Consider the following 20,682-nt stretch of genomic DNA (forward strand, 5'->3'; position numbering starts at 1 on the left):
TAGCGGTGATTAAGAAGAGACCAGCATCACTGAGGTGACATCTTCTGGGAAGTGTTTCTGAGAGCACAGAGGCTGTGTTCCAGAGATAGCCAAGGTTGCACTTCGTGCTGCATCTGTAGTTGGTAATGGGTAAGAGTCACCCAGGTGACACTGGTTTTGAAGGCATGAAGCGGTCATGAAGAACAGCTGAGGCTCAGCTCAATGAGAGGCCATGGAAGGCTATTGGTGCAGGTCATCATTACAGCCTCAGTTGCAATTGATGGCCCAGGACTGAAGGGGTCATGAAAGGAGTTGAGGCTTGGCACCATGAAGAGAGCCTATGAGAGGCTATTGGTGAAGCCTAGTTACAGCAGAAGACAGCAGTGTTTTGGAGATGCCAGTACCATGAATGACCACCAAGAACAGCATCAGCAGTGGAGTACAGGCATCTGGAGCCTAGAAGACAATGTATGTGCTACAAAGGGCAGAGCTGGAGAAGTGACTCAAGCCCTTGGAGGAGCCCAGAAGATCGTGAGTGGATCCCAGACATTGGACAGTTGGAATTTGATTTTGCTTTTGATTGTGACTGTGCCCTGATATTTTTCCCTCTTGAAGGAAGAAACTATGTTAGTGGCGCCCACAGTTAAGAGACTTTTAATTGTAAAAAGACTTTGAATTTTTAAGAGATTGGATATTTTAAAGGGATTGAAAGTTTAAGAATTTGCAAAGACTGTGGGACTTTTAAAATTAGTTAGATCTTGGGGATGAATAAGAAAGTAAGGGTTGAGGCTTAATAGTGATGTTTGTGTGTCAAGTTGACAAGGGGTCATTTGTACTGGCTGGTTTTGTGTCAACTTGACACAGGCTGGAGTTATCACAGAGAAACGAGCTTCAGTTGAGGAAATGCCTCCATGAGATCCAACTGTAAGACGTTTTCTCAATTGGTGATCAAGTCTCATCCTTGACTATCTCATCCTTGACTATGACACCCCAGATCCAACTGTAAGACATTTTCTCAGTTAGTGATCAAGTCTCAACCTTGACTATGACACCCCAGCAAATCTCATCCTTGACTATGACACCCCAGCAAGTCTCATCCTTGACTATGACACCCTAGCAGATGTGTTTTATTGTCGACTTCTCATCCTGTGCAACTTCCAGAGGGAGGAATCTGTAGAACTTTCATGGTACCTGCTATTTTCAAATGAGCTCAGAACTTCTTGTGTGCCTGGATTTTGCCTTGGAGCACATCCGTAATGGTTAGGTGTTTTATTCAATAGCAAGGGGGAGACGTAAATGGGGTTTTTGCTATATATATATATTTATTTATTTATTTATTTATTTTTTTTACTTTGTATGAGTACACTGTAGCTGTACAGTACAGATGGCTGTGAGCCATCATGTGGCTGCTTGGAATTGAACTCAGGATGGCCCACTCGCTCCAGCATAATACACTGTAGCTGTCTTCAGACGCACCAGAAGAGGGCGTCAGATCTCATTACGGATGGTTGTGAACCACCATGTGGTTGCTGAGATCTGAACTCAGGACCTTAGGAAGAGCAGTCAGTGCTCTTAGCCACTGAGCCATCTCGCCAGCCCGACAGTGTTTCTTTATATGGTTTTTTCAGTGTGGTTAATACTGAATCTACCTTACCAACTTTGCCAGGCCTCCCTCAGCCTGTGGTGTGTTATACCTTGTGATTTTCTTTTTCTCCAAAGATAATACCTTTTTTCTATCCCTGTGTCTTTTAGCCAACCTAACCTAGCAGCAAACCCGTTGAATGATTTTTTTTTTTTTTTTTTTGCATACCATTCTGATGGTCAACTGCCAGGCCCATGGCTGAGGGCTGTGTTTTCTAGCCGTGGTAAAATGGGAATTTGGTCTCCACTTGGTAAACATTGAGCAAGATCTTCAACTTATAAGTACCCAAATTTTCTGTCTGTCTGTCTGTCTGTCTGTCTGTCTCTCCCTCTCCTCTCTTCCCTCTCTCCCTCTTTCTCCTTTGTTTTGTTTGGTGGTTTTGGTTTTGGATTTTTGAGATAGTGTTTCTCTGTCTAGCCCTGGCTGTCCTCAAACTCAGCCATCCCCCTGCCTCTGCATCATCCTGAGTTGCTAGGGTTAAAGGTTTGAGCCACTATGCTCAAGCTTCAGTTTTTGTTTTAAAATCATGTACACAGAGAGATTATTAGCCCTCATGCTGGTGAACAGGCTCCTTGGTACAATTGCCACATCACAGGGTCATTGGTCAGAAGCCCAGTTCCGTAATTTATCTCATCAGAAAATGCAGTGATCATGTTTTTAGCCAGGGCTTCCTGAAGGAACCATACTCCCTCTCGGGCACCCCCCCCCACCCCCCCGCCCCCTTCATGGAGCTATGGTGAGGATTGCTGGCCAGAATTTCCGAGGAGGGATTTTGAGATCTACTGAATGAATTTTAATTTGCTTCCTGGAACATAAATTGAAAAACAAAACAAAACATTTTTTCCCATTTTACTTAAAACTTTTTTTTTTTATTTTGGTGATAGTTATGCTGGTAAAATAACTATTATTGGAGTGAAATGTGCAAGACAGACCCCTTGATACTTGGTGAATCTCTGGCATATGTTTGAGAATGGAAGTATGGGTGCCGAGATTTGAGAAAACGTGTAGTTTAGAAACATTTTTAATGTTAGAATTTGTCAAAGCCAGAGTGTCTAGCAATGTGTAGTAATATAAATTTTAGGAAATGAGCTGACTTTTCCCCCCTACCAAAATTAGTAGTGGTAAGATTGAAATATACTTTCAACAGGGCCATTTGCATTATTAACTAAACTAATGGGAACACTGGATATTGATTTGTATCCAAGTGACCAAAAGAGGATGATTCTGTGGGGGAGGTATCTTAATTTTCACAGCGTCCTTTGTAGGGAAGCTAAGGGGACTGCTGTCCATTGCTGGGAGGGTTCTGTGCTTGCTTAGTGCCTGTTTACATTCCACACATCCACTGGGCATCAGCATGTGGGATAGGACACAGTGGAAGAAGATGGTTCAAGGTCATTTGCTGTCTGTGTATTCTCCTCATCTTCTCTGTGTGTGTGTGTGGATGCTCTCCCTCAATGGGAGTTGAGGACATAGTCATAGGGCAGATTAGAAATGCCTGCCTGAAGTTGTCTGTAGGGTTCCAAACAGGTGGAATCTTGGGCTTTGGCATTGTAAGGAGCTCAGCTGATCTGATTTCAACATTAAATGATAAAGCTTAAGTTTCTAGAAAATTGAATCAAGCAAGCACACAAAGCAAGACTCCAGCTTATCCCTGCCTATCCCCCGTAGTGTCTTTAGGCACGTGTTCTATTTAAATGCCAAAAAAGCTATTAATTCTCTTAGATTCCCCACACTGTCTGTCACTTTTCCCAGCATGCTCGAGGATGACCTGCAGCTCAGTGACAGTGAAGACAGCGACGTGGAGCAAGTGAGTGTTGAATTCTGATAAACCCTTGACTGCCCTAAGTGCCTCCAACATATTCCAGCTGCTGTCTAACCTGTGTTTCTGTTCTTTCCTGGAACTTCTCACCCTTTCTGTGAAGGTCCAGGTCGCAGAGAAGGCTCCGTCCCCACCTGCACCTCCAAGGTACCGTCCGCACATTTCTCCCCAAACTATTGCCTTCCCTCCTAAACCAGTGAGAATAAAGTCTCGCTCGGTGTTTTGTGGCTTCATGAAAGAGTTGGCACATGGTCACAGCTGAGGAAAAGTGCCATTTTGGTTATTTTAAAACTTGAGTCAGTTGATGGGAGGTCCCTAACTCTTCAGAAGTGGAAGAACATGGTTTTGGATATTAAATTCCTTTGAGCTGTTGGGTTGGAGAAGTGACTTGGTAAAGTGCTTACCTTCCAAGTGCAAGGATCAACCCTCAGCAAGGGAGTCAGGTGTGGCTGCAGTCTGGGAATGTGGACACAAACTGACTCCATGGCCTTCAGGCCCACCTGGCCTAGTCCTTGAGAGACCCTGTCTCAAAATCAGAGGTTGGTTGAAGAAAACACCAAATATCAACTTTTGGCCTCCAGATGCATGTACACCTGTATGTGTGTTCATGCTCATGCTTACACACACACACATACACACACACACACACACACACCCAGCTGAGCCAGGTGTGATGAGGCATACCTGTGATCCTTGAACCTGGGAGATTGAGGTAGGAAGACAGAAAAGAGGTCAGATGGGGTATGGAGCTGAAATAAGCTTTAAACACAGTTGACCATTGGCTTTGTATGACCGGTGTTTGAAAAGTCAGATGGAGGAGCCCATGCATTTTGAAACTAATTCAACTAACATTGAATTCTTCCAGAACTTGTTCCCAGTGTTCCTGATTGGTTTTTCTTTTGGTGGGGGGAGGTGGGGCAGAAGGGGAGGCATGGGGGGGTGTGAACCACTGCTTTCACCTCCAAATGGAAAAGCAATGCTCTTGTGTTTGTGAAGTAGAAACTAATTTTTAAAAATTAGTTAAAAAAACTGATTTTAAAAATCAGTTTATGGTATCTCTCCCCCACCCCCATACTAGACTCAAGGTAGAAAATACCCATCCCTCATAGTCAAAGACCCAACCCAAGCTAGTTTGCTGCCTGCAAGGTGGCCAGCTACTTAGAGAGGAGGTCACCAGAAAGAATTTGAGTATCCAGGAGCGATGACGTGGTTAAACTAAAGGAAACATTAATTACACAGCCCATGGATTCCTATACTCTGTCTATTTATATCCAATCTTGTTAAAATTTCAAATGGCTTATGTTGACTGATAAAATATGACAAACTGGTCGTAGGTAAAAGCTGAAGGAAAGGCAGATGTGACAGCAGAGGTCAGGAACAAGTGTTTTCTCCACAGCTGACTCTGTGCTGACGGGTCCTGTGCAGAGGGGAGGTCCTGGGATAGTGTGTGCTCTAACATGACTCCAGCCAGTGAATTTTATTACATTATCATTCACCATTTAATAAGGGTTTATTTTGTGACCATTGTAGGTAGGTTTGGAAATGTTGAAAGATTTCTACTTTAGCTCATACCATTTAGGGCAGCTTTTGAGATTGCATATGGTTTGAATTTGCATGTCTAGCCTCCATCCGTATAGCTTCTCCTTAGACTAGAGTTAATTGGACTTGTTCGTGGCCAGCTAGTCATAAAGAGTGATCTGTTGTATAATTCCACCAGGAACCATGACTGCGTGCTCTGAGCTCACCCGGCCTATGAACACCCTTTGTTGTCAGTAGCTTTTGCTTGCTGTGTAGTTAGTTAGGTTGTCCTATGGGAGGGTTGCACACTAGCTTTTCTTTAATGCTTTACTTTTGAGTTATCTATAGTAACCTTCATGAGCCACACAGTAAATATTTTAGCTTTTGTGGGACATGGACGCCTCTGCTGTAACCGCTTACCTCTGTTACTGTGGCATGAAAGCAACCACCATGCCCTATGAGACAATTGCAGGCAGTGCTAATAAAACTTTATTTAGGAAACCAGGCAGGCTGTCTAGGCCCGGCCCTTGATATTAGGCACCTGGCACAGGTATTGTTTGTAATACCAGAAGCTCCTCTCCTGCCATTACCCAGTGACCATGATTCTAACACCGTGGCCTCTGTCCACTGGATGACAAGCCAGTATCGATGCCTGTTCTATGTAGGAGCAGATGGATAGGCAGAAGTACCGGGGGAAGAAATCCTGTGTGCGTGAACCTCTAATGGTACCTTCCCGTTGCTTTGCAGCGCCCCGCAGACGCTTCCCGAGCCCGTGGCCTCAGCACATTCCAGTAGTGCGGAGTCGGAGAGCAGCAGCGAGTCAGACAGCTCCTCGGACTCTGAGAGTGAGAGTAGTTCCAGCGACAGCGAGAACGAGCCCCTGGAAACGCAGGCTCCCGAGGTATCTCGTCCCTTCCAAAACGCTATGCAAGATGGCACGATGCTGGCTTGTCAGAGCTGCTCGCTGACCCTGACACTGAGCCGTTTGACCACCGCCAGCGAAGCTTTCCCACTGTGCACTTTGCTGCTTAGCAAGTGCTTGGCAGTGGAGACAGGCAGGCCTGACAGGGTCCTCTCTGAAGTGCTGCTTCCTAAGAGCGTTTGCACTGTTTTCCTTTGAAAAGGGAATCTTGTTTTTAGTTAAGCGGGTTACCGTATTAATGTCAATGAAAGCTCTTTGACGATTCAGGAATCTGTAGTTGAAATGCAAGAAACAGGAGATAGAAACAAGTGGGTTCTGTCTTTGAAGCGGTGAATGCCCTGTAGCACATTGATAGCAAAGTGCCTTTCCTGGAGGACTCTAGTGCTTGCTGGTCCTGGCCCTGGTAGAGTAGGGACGGCTGAGTCTGTCGTCACCCACAGTGTGGAAATACTATGAGGATGAGTGGACCGGAAGCCCCGAGACCTGCATTGCCCTAGAGAACTCACACCGTGTATGTGTGCTCCTAGTCCAGAAACTGTCCTTAAAGCTAACAAGGTTGCCGCATAGCCGTGTGAAACTCTGAGCTCGTGGAAAGGGAGGGCGTTGTTGTTATTATTTTTCTAACTGGACGAGGCCAGCCCTTACAGAGAGCCTTGCCTCTGTATTTAAGATAAGAATGCCAGAAAATTTGGCTTTTTTTTAATTTTTTTTTTTTTTTTTTTGGTTTTTCGAGACAGGGTTTCTCTGTATAGCCCTGGCTGTCCTGGAGCTCACTCTGTAGACCAGGCTGGCCTCGAACTCAGAAATCCACCTGCCTCTGCCTCCCAAGTGCTGGGATTAAAGGCGTGCGCCACCACGCCCAGCTGAAAATTTGGCTTTTAATAAGACAGCATTACATTTTTTGTGTCCATCTCTGTGAGATGGCTGTGCCTTGGGGAGGTGGGGACGATAAGGGTGTCAGAGATTGAGGGAATGCGGGCTGTGCTCTTAGGTGTGACTGTGCCTGGCCCAGAGTAAGTGCTAGGTGGTCCTTTGTTTTTGTTCTTTTGAGGTGTTTACAGTTCATAGACTTGGGTCAGCATTAGCTGCATCTGAGGAGCCTTATTAGAGTTTAAAGAACAACTCCGTGGCCCTCTGCTGTCTTGTGGCACTGACTGTATGGAAGTGAGCTTTGTGGATCTGAGGAGGAAGGGTGATGGACGTGCCGTGTAGGTCAAGTTTTATTATAGTCACTGTATGTCACACCATTTTGTGTGGGGTGTTTTGGTTTTGTTTTTGTTATTTTTGGTCCTGGGACATGAATGCAGGGCATGCTTAGCCCTTTGCCACTGAACTGTGTTCTTTAACCCTGTGCTTCATCTTTAGTAAGAACACTCTGCATGCTTGCAAGATGACTCATAGAAAATGTTTCATAAAACAGTGGAGTCCAGTAGTCCCAGTGAGATTAAGTTTAGCACATTGGCTATATAATTGAAATGTATTCATAAACCTAACCCTGAGCACTCTGAGGCCGGATGGTAGCCTGGGCTAGGTAGTATACCCTAGCCTAAAAAGCACAACCAACCAAAAGTCCAACAAGGTAGACCGGAACTTCCTAGGCACTGAATAACTGTCCTGAAAGCATGTCCTCACGATGCTTTTTAAAGTCACTGCAGTGAAGAAAGTGTGTCTCTGTGAGGTCAGGGGCCTCCGCTGAGTGAGGCTCACTCTTGGGAATACCTTGTCTTAGTTTACTTTCATTTTCCCTTATGTATTTAACTAGTTTTTGTCCCCTTTAGAATAAATATCTCCTAAGTCTCCCCTTTTAATTGTGGGTTATATGAGTTATATAATCAACTGCATACTGTCTTTAACTTTCTTACTCACCTCTTTTTTTTTTTTCTTTTGGTTTTTTGAGACAGGGTTTCTCTGTGTAGCCCTGGCTGTCCTGGAACTCACTCTGTAGACCAGGCTGGCCTTGAACTCAGAAATCCGCCTGCCTCTGCCTCCCAAGTGCTGGGATTAAAGGCGTGCGCCACCACTGCCCGGCTTACCCGCCTCTTTTTAATTAGTAATTAATTAGTTTACTGCTTTTGAGTCAAGGTCTCAGTGTGTGGCTCTACACAGCCAGGAACTCACTCTGTAGAGTAGAAGGGATCTGTCTCTCTTTGCTTTGAGTGCTGGGATTAAAGGCATTTACTGTCAGGCCTTATTTATTGTGTGTGTGTGTGTGTGTGTGTGTGTGTGTGTGTGTGTGTGTGTGTGTGTAGCACAGTTGACAACTTCAGAGCTGATTGTCTCCATCCACTTTTACATTGGTTCCAGGCATCAAGCTCAGGTCATCGGGGTTGTACAGTTTAAATACATATATATTATGTATGCCTCAATATTTTATGTCTGTAGCCATAATTCATTGTAAATACACACACATTTGTTACTTCAAAGGTGAACTAAGGGACTGCTCAGACCTATTCAGAACACTCCCTATGTTTTCTTTCTGTCACTTCCATTTTCTGTATCTAGTGTTACCACTGTTGAGGGGCACAGGGAAAGGAGGAGAAAAATAAAAAGCCGAACTTTGATCCTAATCTGCCACTTCTGTTTAAATGTTACAATCTGATTTAATTAAATCTCTTTTTTAAAAGATTTTATTTTATTTACATGAGTAGCTGTCTTCAGACACACCAGATGAGGGCATCAAATTCCACAGATGGTTGTGAGCCACCGTGTGGGTGCTGGAATTGAACTCGGGACCTCTGGAAGAACAGTTATTGCTCTTAACCACTGAGCCATCTCTCCAGCCCTTAACCAAATCTCTTATTCAAACAGTTTAACCCAAATAATTCTTAGCTTTAGCAACCATGTCACTTGGGTACAGAGGAAGAGCTGTGTCTCTGTTTTCTCCTTGTTGGGCATACAACTCAGGTTGACTGTGAAAGTGGGTCACAAGACTCCCTCCTAGACATTCAGGAGCACAGTGGAAGTAAATGTGTGCTACTTCTGTAACCAGGACATTCCTTCAGGGACTCCACACTAAATGCATCTCAGTGGTACTCTGTTTTAGGGCTAGAGTGCCCTTTCCTTTGAATTCACACATTTAACACATTCTAAGCAGCCTGCCAGTGATAGGCTGTAGCTGGAAGCAGGGTTGACCTGTCCCAGCCTTTCCCAAGCAGTGGTGAGAAGGGTTTGGTTCCAGGGTGCTCTCCCTACAATTTTATCAGATCACTTAACTACTGTGCTACCCAAGCCTTGAGTCTAGCTAGGCAATCCTGTGGCAAGGAGGCACCATACTGCTCTATGAACCCCACACTCTAACAATCACCTTGCCGCCTTAGAATATTGAATGCGTGTGTATATTTTCATGTGATAAAACTCTGCACGTTATCGTAGTTGTCTTCTACCTCTCTTGCTGAAATTCAAATGGGCACCTGGAGGAGTTGGTCCATGTGGGAGGCTGGACAACAGATATGTCGCCAAAGGAGGATACCAGCCTCCTTTCTGTCTAAAAGAACCCTACTGGCTTCTTCTGACCATTCTTTGGACTGTTACTCTTTATGAATGCAAGAAGCCTAGATCATTTTACTTCCCAGTTCTGCCCAACCAAAATGCATTCACACCGTATGTTTTATATCAGGATCGCATATTTTTGTAGAGCTGGATTATTTGGTATATTTTACTTTGGAAAATTGTCAGCTATCTTCCCTTTGAAAACCTCCACCCAGAGGCTGAGGGTAAAGTTCAGTGATAGAGTCCTGGCCCATGAGACACCAGTTTCTCAGTTTGTTCCCCAGCAAGTTAAAACACAGTTAAGAAAATTCTATAAGGTCCAACCTCCTGGACCAGTCTTACCCATGATCTATCTAATAGATTTAAATTTCATGTCTAATATCTTTTGGTTAGCTCTCTGGTGCTCAGTATATATGATTTCACTATTCTTGCCAGTGATAGGCTATAGCTGGAACCACAGGTGTTGACCTTTCTTTCCCAGCCATTTCCGAGGAGCGGTGGGAAGGTTGTGGATCCTGAGGGGAGGGGGAACAGCAAGTCTGGGACGTATGGGATCACAAGTCCGTGTAACACCTGCTCTAGCCTCTCACGAGGTTTCTACACTCATATCCACCCCAAATATAATTAGTATACGTTATATAAATTATAAAATCCAGAATAAAAAACTAAAATGAATAATACAAATTATAAAATAAAGTATTAAAAAGTAAAGAATGTGTAAATATCTCATGCTCTAGCATGCAGGAGCAGTTGGCAACAACAGTCGGAGTTGAGGGAGTTTTAGGAACACCCACCGATCTGCCCTATCAAATATCTGGGTAATCATCGATACGTCTGTCTGCTGTGGGTCTTCTCTTTGTGCTTATGGACAAACACAGCCTCAGACCTAATTGCCTTTGGTAAAATATGCTATGTCTATCTGAAAGAATAGAAGGACTAGTCCCTGCTAATGTGACTTCACTCTGTCTCACTGTGTAAGTTTTGGAAATCAGATCTGTCTGTGTTATATTGATAATCCTGTCACATATAAATTATTGTTTTTAAGTAAGTGAAGAGAAATCAAATGTTAGAAGTGGGGCTTTATCAGTTGAAGAAAGTATTGTTTTTCTTCCTCGTCTCCAGTGACAGTGTGTTCATTCTGTTTTGGTTGTACCATAATTAATCATTGGGACAGAGGACATGCCACAAGGCCTCTCAGCAGTTGCCAGTTACTTATTAGTTAATATCTACTAGGCAGAGTTCTCATTGCAAAGTTGTTCCAGGTCATTTTATGAAGCACTGCAGAATCTGATTTGTAATTTGAAGGAGATGAATGGAAGGTAAATTCTTAGGCTCAGAATGGCCACTTGTCCTGGGGACAGTCCTGTATAGTTAGACTGCTAACAAAGTTCATCAATGCCGAGTAGTTAACACTTTTCTGTCTCTGCTTCTAGCCCGAGCCTCCGACAACAAACAAATGGCAGCTGGACAACTGGTTGACAAAAGTCAACCAACCATCAGTACCCCCGGAGGTCCGAGGGAGCACAGAGTCTCCACAATGGTGCCAGGAACGTAAGAGTGGCAGCGAGGGCAGCGGCAACCAGCAGCATCCTGATTCCAAAGACCCTCCCCAGAAGAGTTCCAGCAAAGCTCCCCAGCCTGGGAAGAGGAGCAGCGGTCTGAAATCCCCTGCTCGACAGGAATCCCCACCTCGGCAAACTGTCGGCAGCAAACAACCCAGAAAACCCGCCAAGGGCTCTGGCCAGGCAGAGCCCCAGGCCAGCTCGCAGGTGGAGAGTGAAGCAGGACCCCTTCCCTATGGCTCAAAGGAGCAGACTTCCAAAGACAGACCCAAGGTGAAGACGAAAGGCAGGCCTCGTGCTGTAGGCAGTCGGGAGCCTAAGCCCGAGGTCCCTGGGCCTGTGCCTCAGGCAGCTGTGCCCAAGCCGCAGCCCGCTGTGCCCACTCCCAGTGAGAAGAGGAAGCCTAAGGGTTCCACAGCCCCCTCCAAGGCCCTCTCAGGCCCTCAGTCTCTGAAGGACAGTGCTGGGGACAAAAACTCAGAGCACTCTGCCCTTGTCTCCTTGACTCAGAGCCAGGGTCCATCCCCCAGCGGCAGGGGCAGCGGTGGCGTCAGGACTAGTGGCTGCCGGCAGGCTGTGATTGCCCAGGATGGTGGCGGCTCTAAGGCCAAGCTCCTGTTGCCTTTGAGAGACACCAAGTTGCTCTCACCGCTCAGGGACTGTCCACCACCAACAAGCTTGGTGGTAAAGATAACCCTAGACCTTCTCACGAGGATTCCCCAGCCCCTGGGGAAGGGGAGCTGCCCCAGGAAAGCAGAAGACAAGCAGCTGCCAGCAGGGAAGAAGCAGGACTCAGAGACAAGGAGCTGTGACAGCTCCAGCAGAGTGACCAAGAAGAGAAAGGTGAGTGCAGCAGGGTGGCGGCCATGGCTGCTGATGTGTGGTGGTGTGTGGCCATGGCCGCTGATCTTTGGCAGGCTGGCGGTACATAGCCTTGGCCTGCATCTGCTTCCCATCCTGCAGGGCTGTCACTTGGTCAGGGTCTCTTGAGTCACTGAAGGCGCCCTGGTATGGCATGCTGTTGGTGCATTTTTACATTTGCAGATATCACGGTTTACTCCCTGGCATGTTGTGTTTGTTTTACCTTGGAAATTAAGGTCTTCTATGAAGTGGCATGATGGTATGGAGTCGTTTGAAGAACTGTGCACTCTTGACCACGTACTTTGTCACCAGAACTAGCAAGGCCTATGGGGAGCGTTTGTGAGTAAAGTGAGCTGGTGTGGCCAGTGCAGTGTGCTGAGCGGCTGTCACAGTGTGTTTTCAAGGGAAACCTGCAATGATTTGAGGCTTTCTATTACTTAGACATGCTGCCAGTTCGGACAGTGTCTTCTTTTCTTTATTCTAAATTGTTGGTTCTGAATCTCTGGATTTTTCTTTTCCCCTTTGTGATGAGGAAAGATTCCCAGGGCACTCCTCTTACCTGCCCAGATCTTGACACACAGTACAAGGACCAGCTCTGCCTTGCTGACCAGGGATAGGATTTAGCACTATAAGAAGTCTTATACCACTATGGGATGTAAGTTGAGAATAATGAGGAAGATCATGGAGCTTGGTGTCATGTTGAAGCCTGGATAGTTTATCCCTGCATGGCTCTAGCAAACTGAACAGGGTGGTTTCCCCCAGACCCGGGTTGCAGGGGACTTGAGAATATCTGTGGCCATATCTACTGTGGGCAGAGCACTTGGGGTAACTCAGGTGCTTACTGAAGGGGCTGTCTGAGCTGCAAGAGGACAGGTTTCCATGCCAAAAGACCTGAGAAGTTAGGGGTGAGGCAGTCTGTCTATGGAGCTCCAGCCATCCTGGAATGTGCCACGTAGACCAGGCTGACTTCAAACTCGCAGAGATTACCCGCCACTGTTTGCTTCCCAGTTAAAGGTCCACATCACCATGTCAGAAAGATTTTAAAACTTTTAGAATGAGATGGAATAGTGCGTGCGTGCGTGCGTGTGTGTGTGTATGTGTGTGTCTCCATGTCCCTGTCCATCCATCTATCTGTCCATCCATCTGTCATCTGCCTGTCTGTCTGAGACAAAAGGTTATCGGAATTTGTAGTGGACCTGTTTAGAGAAAAGTGTCCCTGCAGCTGCTGCTGGACCAGGACATCCAGTCCTGCTGGCCAGCAACCAGTCTCCTGTCACTTCCATCTGAGCTGCCTTGTCTTTATTTTATATTGTCTCTGATACTAACCATCTGCTTTTCTGCTTTCCGCTGGAGTGGAGGGAAGTAATTGTCCGCAGTATGTTTCCTTGTTGGTTAGAGAGTTGCTCAGTTGTCAGGGAGCCAGCCTTTGCGGGTAGGGGGATTTGACCGGTGTCTAGGCTAGCTCCTTTGCATCCTGAGATCAGTGCCTGCCTTCTGGAAGCTGAACCTCCAAGGCATGGCACAAGGGAAGCATTCTGTTCAGAGCTTGGGGAAGTTTTGATTTCCTCATCTTCACTGTGCACATGAGTGCTTCAAAGTGTCTGGTCCAACAGAAACTGAGGACAAATGCCAGCTATGATGCCCATCAGCCAAGCAGGCTGTGCCCTGGCCTCAGGATCTCTCTGCACTGCAGCAAGTACCTGTCAGGCTCCATGCTGGTACCCAGCTCCTCCCAGCTCGTCTCACACCACCTCTACCCTAATCTTCTCCAGCTCATGGACTTCCAGACCCCAGCTTCTGATTCCAATAGAACCTGCCATTTGCTGCTCCTGTGGATCTTGGTCCCCTCCTCTCGGCCCCCCTCTCCTCTTTCCTCTCTCACTCTCTACCCTGCTCTCTCTATGGCCAATTCATTCTGTTGGTCATGTTAAGCTTGCTATTTTCTCTCCTGACTCTGGACCCTTCCTGTTGCCTCTGGATGTACTCCCCCTCTCGTCTACAATAAGAAGCTTCCCCTCGGCCACACCTTGGAGTGGTCATGTCCTCAGTTAGACACAAAGCTCTAGCAAACAAGAGATTTGGCTTGTTAGTTAGCGTGTCTGAGTTCAGGACAGGACCCATTGGTTTAAATCCTGGCTATATTAAAGTCCTTCCAAGCTTGACCACATTACAGTCACCTAGGGGCGGCAGGGGGGAGGGGGGCTCCCATTCTGGCATTTTTGAAATTCCCAGGCAATCCTAATGCTTGTGGGGCTGTAAGCAGTGAAGCGCAGCCTTACCCGGTCCCTGCTCACGCAAGCTGGGTAGAGAGGCTGTCGATGTACTGTGAGTGTGGTTAGCATGGGTTAGTCATTCATTGCTTGAGGTGTGTCGTTAGTTAGCTGCTTGACTGAGATCAAGCTTTCAGAGAGCCATGGACACAAAGCTAGCAGTTGTGTATTTACCCCTCAGCACAGTCACCCGTCCTCTGGTGTGTTAGTTCCTGGACTCCAAGGTGGGAATCATTGCAAATGCTATTTGTTCTGTGTGTCAGCGCTATGACAGCCATTCAGGGCCCCCGGCTCCTCTGGTCGGTCACCTGGTTTGCAAACCTGGGAACCTGGCTCCAGGGCAGAGGTTATTACCAACTCATTTTTAAATGTGGGAATATTTCTTGCCAATGCCTTCATCTTCAGCGTGAAAGCTAGAAAACGCCTTTTTGAGATGTATTCAGAGCCATTTAAGAGTGTTCCAAACCCTGCACATTAGTGCAGTTTATTTAAAGCCCCTCTGGGCTTCTCCCTCCACTACTATCAAGTTTAGCCAAAGTTCTCAGAGGATTCAAGTCTTTGAAGGCATTTTAGCCTTAAATACTCATGAGAATATCAGAGAGATTGCACAGTAGGGAGCTATGTAGCTCAGTGCTTGAGCACCTCTCTAGCATTATTAAGGCTCTGAATTCAGTCTTGAGCCATGCAAACCCAAAAACCAGCCAACAAGAGAGAGTCGATGGTGCCGACAACTTTGATGGAGATTGGACCGGGTTAGGAACAGTTGATGAGGCACAGTGGAGAAACTGAGGTAAAAACCCGAGCAGAGTGGGCTCCTTTAAACTACTGGCTGTGTGTAGAAGTTAAAGTACCAGTACCCACTCCCTTTCTTAAGAGTGTGACTCTTAAGTGTGAAGTTGGAAGCAACTGAGGAACACTATCGGAGACATCAAGTTCCACATGAAGTTAGTTCCATGCGCTTGCCTCTTTTGTAAATTCCATCCATTTGACTGAACCCTTCAAACAAGTGGCTATCTTTTGATATTGTTGTGTTGGTCTCACCGTTGTAGCCCAGGCTGGCCTGGCAGCCAAGCTCCTCCTGTTTCAGCTTCCCAAGTGTTGGGATTATAGTCACGTGCTTGGATTAGTAGGCAGTCTTTCTTATTTTAACAAATAACGTGATGGCGGAGTTCACTGGAGCCTTCCTGTTTAACAGAATTGGTTTATTAACCGAGAAACCATCATGTTTGGTGGGGGGTCAGTGTATTTATATACTCCTTCATTTTTGTAGACAGAGGAAGGGAAGTCATTGTGTATAACAGGAAAAGGCATGTTTTTTATTATTATTAAGTTATTTTATTCATTTACATTCCAAAAGTTGCCCCCCTTCCCTGCCCTCCTTCCCCAAGTTCTTCACAGCCCCCCCCCAGGTATATTTCTTATGCTTTGCATGGTTAGTTCTGCCTTTGACTTCTGTCCTAAATCCAATTTACTAAAGCCTTCTAGGCTTCTTTCAACGGGGTTGTTTATTGGCTGGGGCGCATGGCAGGTGTGTGGTAGTGGAGGCTGCCTTGTCAGCCAGTACATGTGTGTCTGCCTCAACTGCCAAGGAGTAAAGCTGGTCCATTTCCCTGTTGCGCAGGCTCAGTGCGTGTGCGTGTGCGTGTGCGTGTGCGTGTGCGTGTGTGTGTGTGTGTGTGTGTGTGTGTTTTCCTCCCAGGCTCGTGGTTTCTCCTCTGTGTATGTACTGGCCTGGTGATTACACTCACCAGGGCAGTTACAACAGTCTTCCTGGCTCCAGGCCTCCATTACCCAGTGTGGCCACCCTGGTGTCCATGCTCACCCGTGCTCCAGGATCTCAGGTCCCTCCTTACACACTCTTGTCTCTACCACCCTATCCAAGCTCCCAGGATCTTTCACCAGTCAGAACCTCTGGCCTTAAGTGACTGTTGGTTTTAGCGGGGCGGGGGAGGGGGGGAACCCTGCTACCTTCGTTTTCCTTTGAACTACAGCCACCCTCATGAGGAGCCAGTGCAAGGTAGGCACCAGGCCACTGCCCGCCCTCAGGGAGGGTCCCCCACCCGCTCAGGCCCATCTCTTCCTTTTCCGGCCTTGCCCTTTTGCTCTGTTCTGTAGGTGGGGCAGCACTTGGCAAGTCACCCAAAGGCTGCCTGACCCAACAGGCTGAGAAAAGCCAGCAGTTCATTGGGACTTGCTTGCAGCTGTTGGTCGTTCCTGGGTGGGGGGGTGGGGTGGGGGGTGGGGATTCTGGCATCACTCCAAACTTACCTTCCTAGACAAAAAGAAGCTTGGGATCCCAGACCTTGACTGCATTCCTTAAAAGTGGGATGACTGACAGAGGAACTTACCTTTCTCCTCTTAAAGAAATATTGCGGTCACCTGACTTTTGTGTGGCTTCCTGACCCAGAAAAAGCTAAAGACCCCATGCCTCCTGTAAATGTGGTAGGCCTTACTCATGGGGTTCAAATTCAGTTATTGACACCCACTACTGTGTGCCCCCACTTTGGCCCTTTCTTTAGTCTAGCCACTCAGAGTTAGCCCTGCCCCAGGTGTAGCCCTGCCCCAGGTGTAGCCCTGCCCCAGGTGTAGCCCTGCCCCAGGAATAGCTGCTGTTCTTAGTTTCTGTACCACTTGAAGATTCCACTGCTGTCCTTGGGAAGCCTGGGCCTTTCCAGACAGACAGCACCAAAGGGCAGTGCACAGAGAGCATACACTGGAGCCTTTTGCTTTTTTAGTTGAGTAGCATCCTTTCTATCAGGTATTACGTTTCATGCTTCTGAGCTCTCTGAAGTACCTATAGAAAGCTAATGATTGAGGCAGAGGTAACTGTTAGCATTTCTAGGTGCTTGCTCGAAGTCAGTGCTTCCTACATGCTGGCTCCCCTTGTGCTTGTGATTGGCCGAGGCTCCAGCACCAGCCAGCTGGTGAAGGACGCCCTGCTCCGAAACTTATTTGTGACATGTGGTTTATTGTGATAACCAAGTATATCCCAAGGGACAGACAAAGATGGACTCTCGTTCCCTTCTGGACTTGGGTGTCTGCACAGTTTGTCTTTGGCCTTCCCTGTTTTCTGTGACCTGCCTGGAATTCCATTTAGATCCTTGCTTTAGCATTTCATGTATAAATTAATCTCATCGGCAAATTCTTATTTTCTCCAGAGGTAGATTTCCCACTTTCATGAATGCTTGTTGGGGCATCTCTATAGCCTTCAATCTAAAGCTCTGGGCCTTCAGGTGGCACAAGTTGGTACTAAGCAGATAAGGGATTTACTGTTCCTGTGGCAGAAGTTCTGTTTTAGCCTCTCATTAACTGAGAGATGTATGGGTGCTACCACTGTTCTGAGCAGAGAGCCAGGCATGTCATAATGACACCAAAGTCCTGTGCACACCAGTGCCTCTCACATCTAGATTTCACTGTTAGGGACTGCTGCTGGCCCATGCTCGCTGTGGAATGGAGCTTGGAGCATTTTAGGTGTGGTTTTAGCCCTTTCTTAACTCATACGATAGATTTTGTTATTAGATTCACCATTGTACATTTTCTGGTCTTCCATAACAATGGTAACAATTCCACCTAAATTGATCTGTGTATGTATGTAGCCAAACTCAGACAAACCCCACATGTTTTGTCTTATGAAAAACCCAGAGTTTAAGATGCAAGACCTGCTGGGTATGGTGGTACACACCTTTAATCTCAGCATTTGGGAGGCAGAGGCAGGTGGATTTTTCTGAGTTTGAGGCTAGCTTGGTCTATACAGTGAGTTCCAGGACAGCTAGAACTCTATAGACAGACCTTGTATGTATGTGTAATATATTTGTATAAGATAAAGTAGGAGTGGGATTGTATGCACACTCACATAGATGACAAAGTTGGAGAAAGTATATTGGTATCATCTATATGTATACATATATGGATGACATAGGGTTGCGCGCACACACACACACATACACACACAGAAAGAGAGAGAGAGAGAGAGAGAGAGAGAGAGAGAGAGAGAGAGAGAGAGAGACAGCAGTGACATAAAATAGGAGAGGGATTCTATGGAAGAAGAGAGACAGAACCAGCAAGTGTCAAAGGTACATTCTGTGTAAGCTGACAGTGCCCTTAGAAGCCCACTACCATGTTCCATCGCTCTCTCGGCCCCTCGTCACACAGTCCATGTGCCTCCAGTGGTGAGTTAGGTCCCTTTGCTGTGGCTGCACTTCCCCTCCCTTTGTCTGTATGATATTTCTAACATGTCTGTGTCTATCACAGGGTGACCCAGAAAAAGAGCACAGCAACAAGAGAGCCAAACTGGACAAGTCACAGACGGCGTCATCTTCGTCTTCCCACACAGAATCTTCCAGAACAAAGTGAGTATGCAGGTGGGAACAGCCTGTGACGGCAGCAAGCTCCATCTGCGCTAGAACCAGGGCGTGGGGCTTGTTCTCGGCCATGGGTGTGCACATTCCTCTGGTGGGAAGCTGAGATTTATCAAAACGTTTTCACTGAGCATTTCCTAAACACCTAGAATGACTGTTTATGTTTATATACATATAACATCTTTGTTGGGGATAGCTCATGGCCTTGCACATGCTCAGTAAGGTACTCTGCATCCAGCTGCCTCTTGCCTGGGATTCTTTCTTTTTCATAGAAGACAATAAGAACCAGTTGTACAAGTCAGTGGTGGAGCACTTTAGTGTGTAGAGGTCCTAGCTTTAATCCCTAGTTGTGTAGGCACTATCCGCCATGTCTTCCTCCTCCTCTCCCTCCTCCTCCTCCTCCTCCTCCTTTCTTCTTTCTTCTCTTCCTCTTCCTCCATTTTATTGTATTTTATTTTTAGCAGGATGGGAAAGAGGGGCAAACTTGACTCAAAGCCCTGGGGTTGCTACTGTGCTTTGCTTGGACTCAGGATAGCTCACGCTCTTTGCTCTGTCGTAGTCAAGTAAGAACTCTTCAGTCGCAGTGAGATCAGTAGTGCTGAGATGGTATGGCTATGAAGAAGAATGCTCATTTACTCCCTTTGGCTTATTCACAAAATTGCCTCACAAGAGTGTCTGAAGTGCTTCTTTGTGGGTGGAGACAGTTGTGGGAGCCTGCCATCAGTTATGAGATACTGTCACATATGGGGGTGACAGTTGAGCTTGCCTATTTGTTGGGATAAAGTGCAGATAGGTGAGCAGTGAAAACCAGGAATAGAAATGGTTAAAGTCGGGGCTGATGAGATGGCTGAGTGGTTAGGAGCACTGACTGCTATTCCAGAGGTCCTAAGTTCAAATCCCAGCAACCACATGGTGGCTCACAACCATCTGTAATGAGATCTGATGCCCTCTTCTGGTGCATCTGAAGACAGCTACAGTGTACTTACATATAATAAATAAATAAATCTTTAAAAAAAATGGTTAAAGTTTTCCAGCTTGGTGCAAATTCTACAGTTTGGTACTAATCAACAGTTAGATTTAATAAAACATGACAAAGTCTCTAAACCCATAATTACATGCATTGCAGTCTTTTGTGCCAGTGACAACCTTGTCCTTTATAAACAAACTTAGACATGATGTGTCTTTCTGCTTCAACTGTTGTTTCATGCCAGGACACCCAGACCCTCCTCAGAGAACTCAAGAAAGGAAATGCTTCCTCCCCCACCGCTGTCCTCGTCCTCCCAGAAGCCAAGCAGACCTGCACACAAGAGGTCAAGGGCAGATGCAGACCTCTGTAGCCAGGATCCCCCCAGAAGTTCCAGCAGCACGAAGAGCAGCTCCACAGACTCTCCCGTTCCCAAGCACAGAAAAGTACAGGCCAGGGGCTCTGAACACAAAGTAAGCAAAACCGCCAGGGGGTCTCCGTGCTCACTCTCACACATGCTGGGCTCCAGCTGTCCTACCGTGACAACCCTGAGTTGTTTTTAAAGAGCAAATGATATGATAGTTGCCATTACAGGAAATATGGGGTGGTGTGGGGTGGTGGTCTTTGTTTTTCTGAAGTGATCAGAGATGGAGAAGTCACAGCAGCTTTCATAGTGAGTTTCTATGAGATATTTAGATGTTGGCTTAAGAGATGGCTTATTTTAGTTCTTTGGCTTTTTAATCTCAAATACTTCAATTATCCATCTTAACAGGACATAAATCAGCCACCCTGGCTTCCAGTTAAGTTGGTGTGTGCTGGGGGTTGAGAGACCACTTTGTGTGTTATCTGTCCTCCTCACATAGATGCCTGGCTGCAGAGTCAGTTACAGCTGTAACTAGGGAGGTGGTGGCCAAGCTAGCCTGTGGTTTTATTGCTACCCCTCATATGCTCTCTTGGCTTTGGAAGGCTGGTGGGGCTAGGGCCGTGGCCTCTCCGGCTAACAGGGCAACGTGTGGATGTGTTTTAAAGGGATCTTCTGGGGATGCTGTGAATCCTTTTCCAGTGCCTTCTTTGCCAAATGGTAATGCTAAACCAGGAAAGCCACAGGCGAAGTCTGACAGGTAAGCCCTCTTTTTCACCCTCTCCTCCTGCCCCAGGTAGTCATTTTTGTTTGTATGGCCCACGCCTGCCTTTTCTTCCTTTTCTTTTTGCAGACAACAAGCTGACTTTCACATGAAAGAGGCCAAAAAGCTGAAGTGCAAAGCAGAGACAATGGTCAGTCTTCATTTTCATGCTTT

General features: G+C 46.5%; 1 protein-coding gene across 2 annotated transcripts in view; it reads left to right on the forward strand.

The window, feature by feature from the left end:
* The window catches only part of Aff1 (AF4/FMR2 family member 1), a 108,202-nt gene that overhangs the window by 75,932 nt on the left and 11,588 nt on the right, over positions 1-20,682 (forward strand). The window contains exons 8-15 of one of the 2 annotated variants that reach the window (XM_031337034.1): positions 3,344-3,428; positions 3,544-3,587; positions 5,706-5,859; positions 10,803-11,774; positions 18,314-18,411; positions 19,632-19,857; positions 20,414-20,505; positions 20,599-20,659. In XM_031337034.1, coding sequence (XP_031192894.1) covers positions 3,344-3,428; positions 3,544-3,587; positions 5,706-5,859; positions 10,803-11,774; positions 18,314-18,411; positions 19,632-19,857; positions 20,414-20,505; positions 20,599-20,659 — 1,732 coding nt within the window. The remainder of the gene's footprint in view (positions 1-3,343; positions 3,429-3,543; positions 3,588-5,705; positions 5,860-10,802; positions 11,775-18,313; positions 18,412-19,631; positions 19,858-20,413; positions 20,506-20,598; positions 20,660-20,682) is intronic. The other variant, XM_031337035.1, reaches the window with a different exon arrangement.

This window comes from Mastomys coucha, unplaced genomic scaffold, assembly GCF_008632895.1.
Source record: "Mastomys coucha isolate ucsf_1 unplaced genomic scaffold, UCSF_Mcou_1 pScaffold22, whole genome shotgun sequence".
Classification (NCBI taxonomy): Eukaryota; Metazoa; Chordata; class Mammalia; order Rodentia; family Muridae; genus Mastomys; species Mastomys coucha.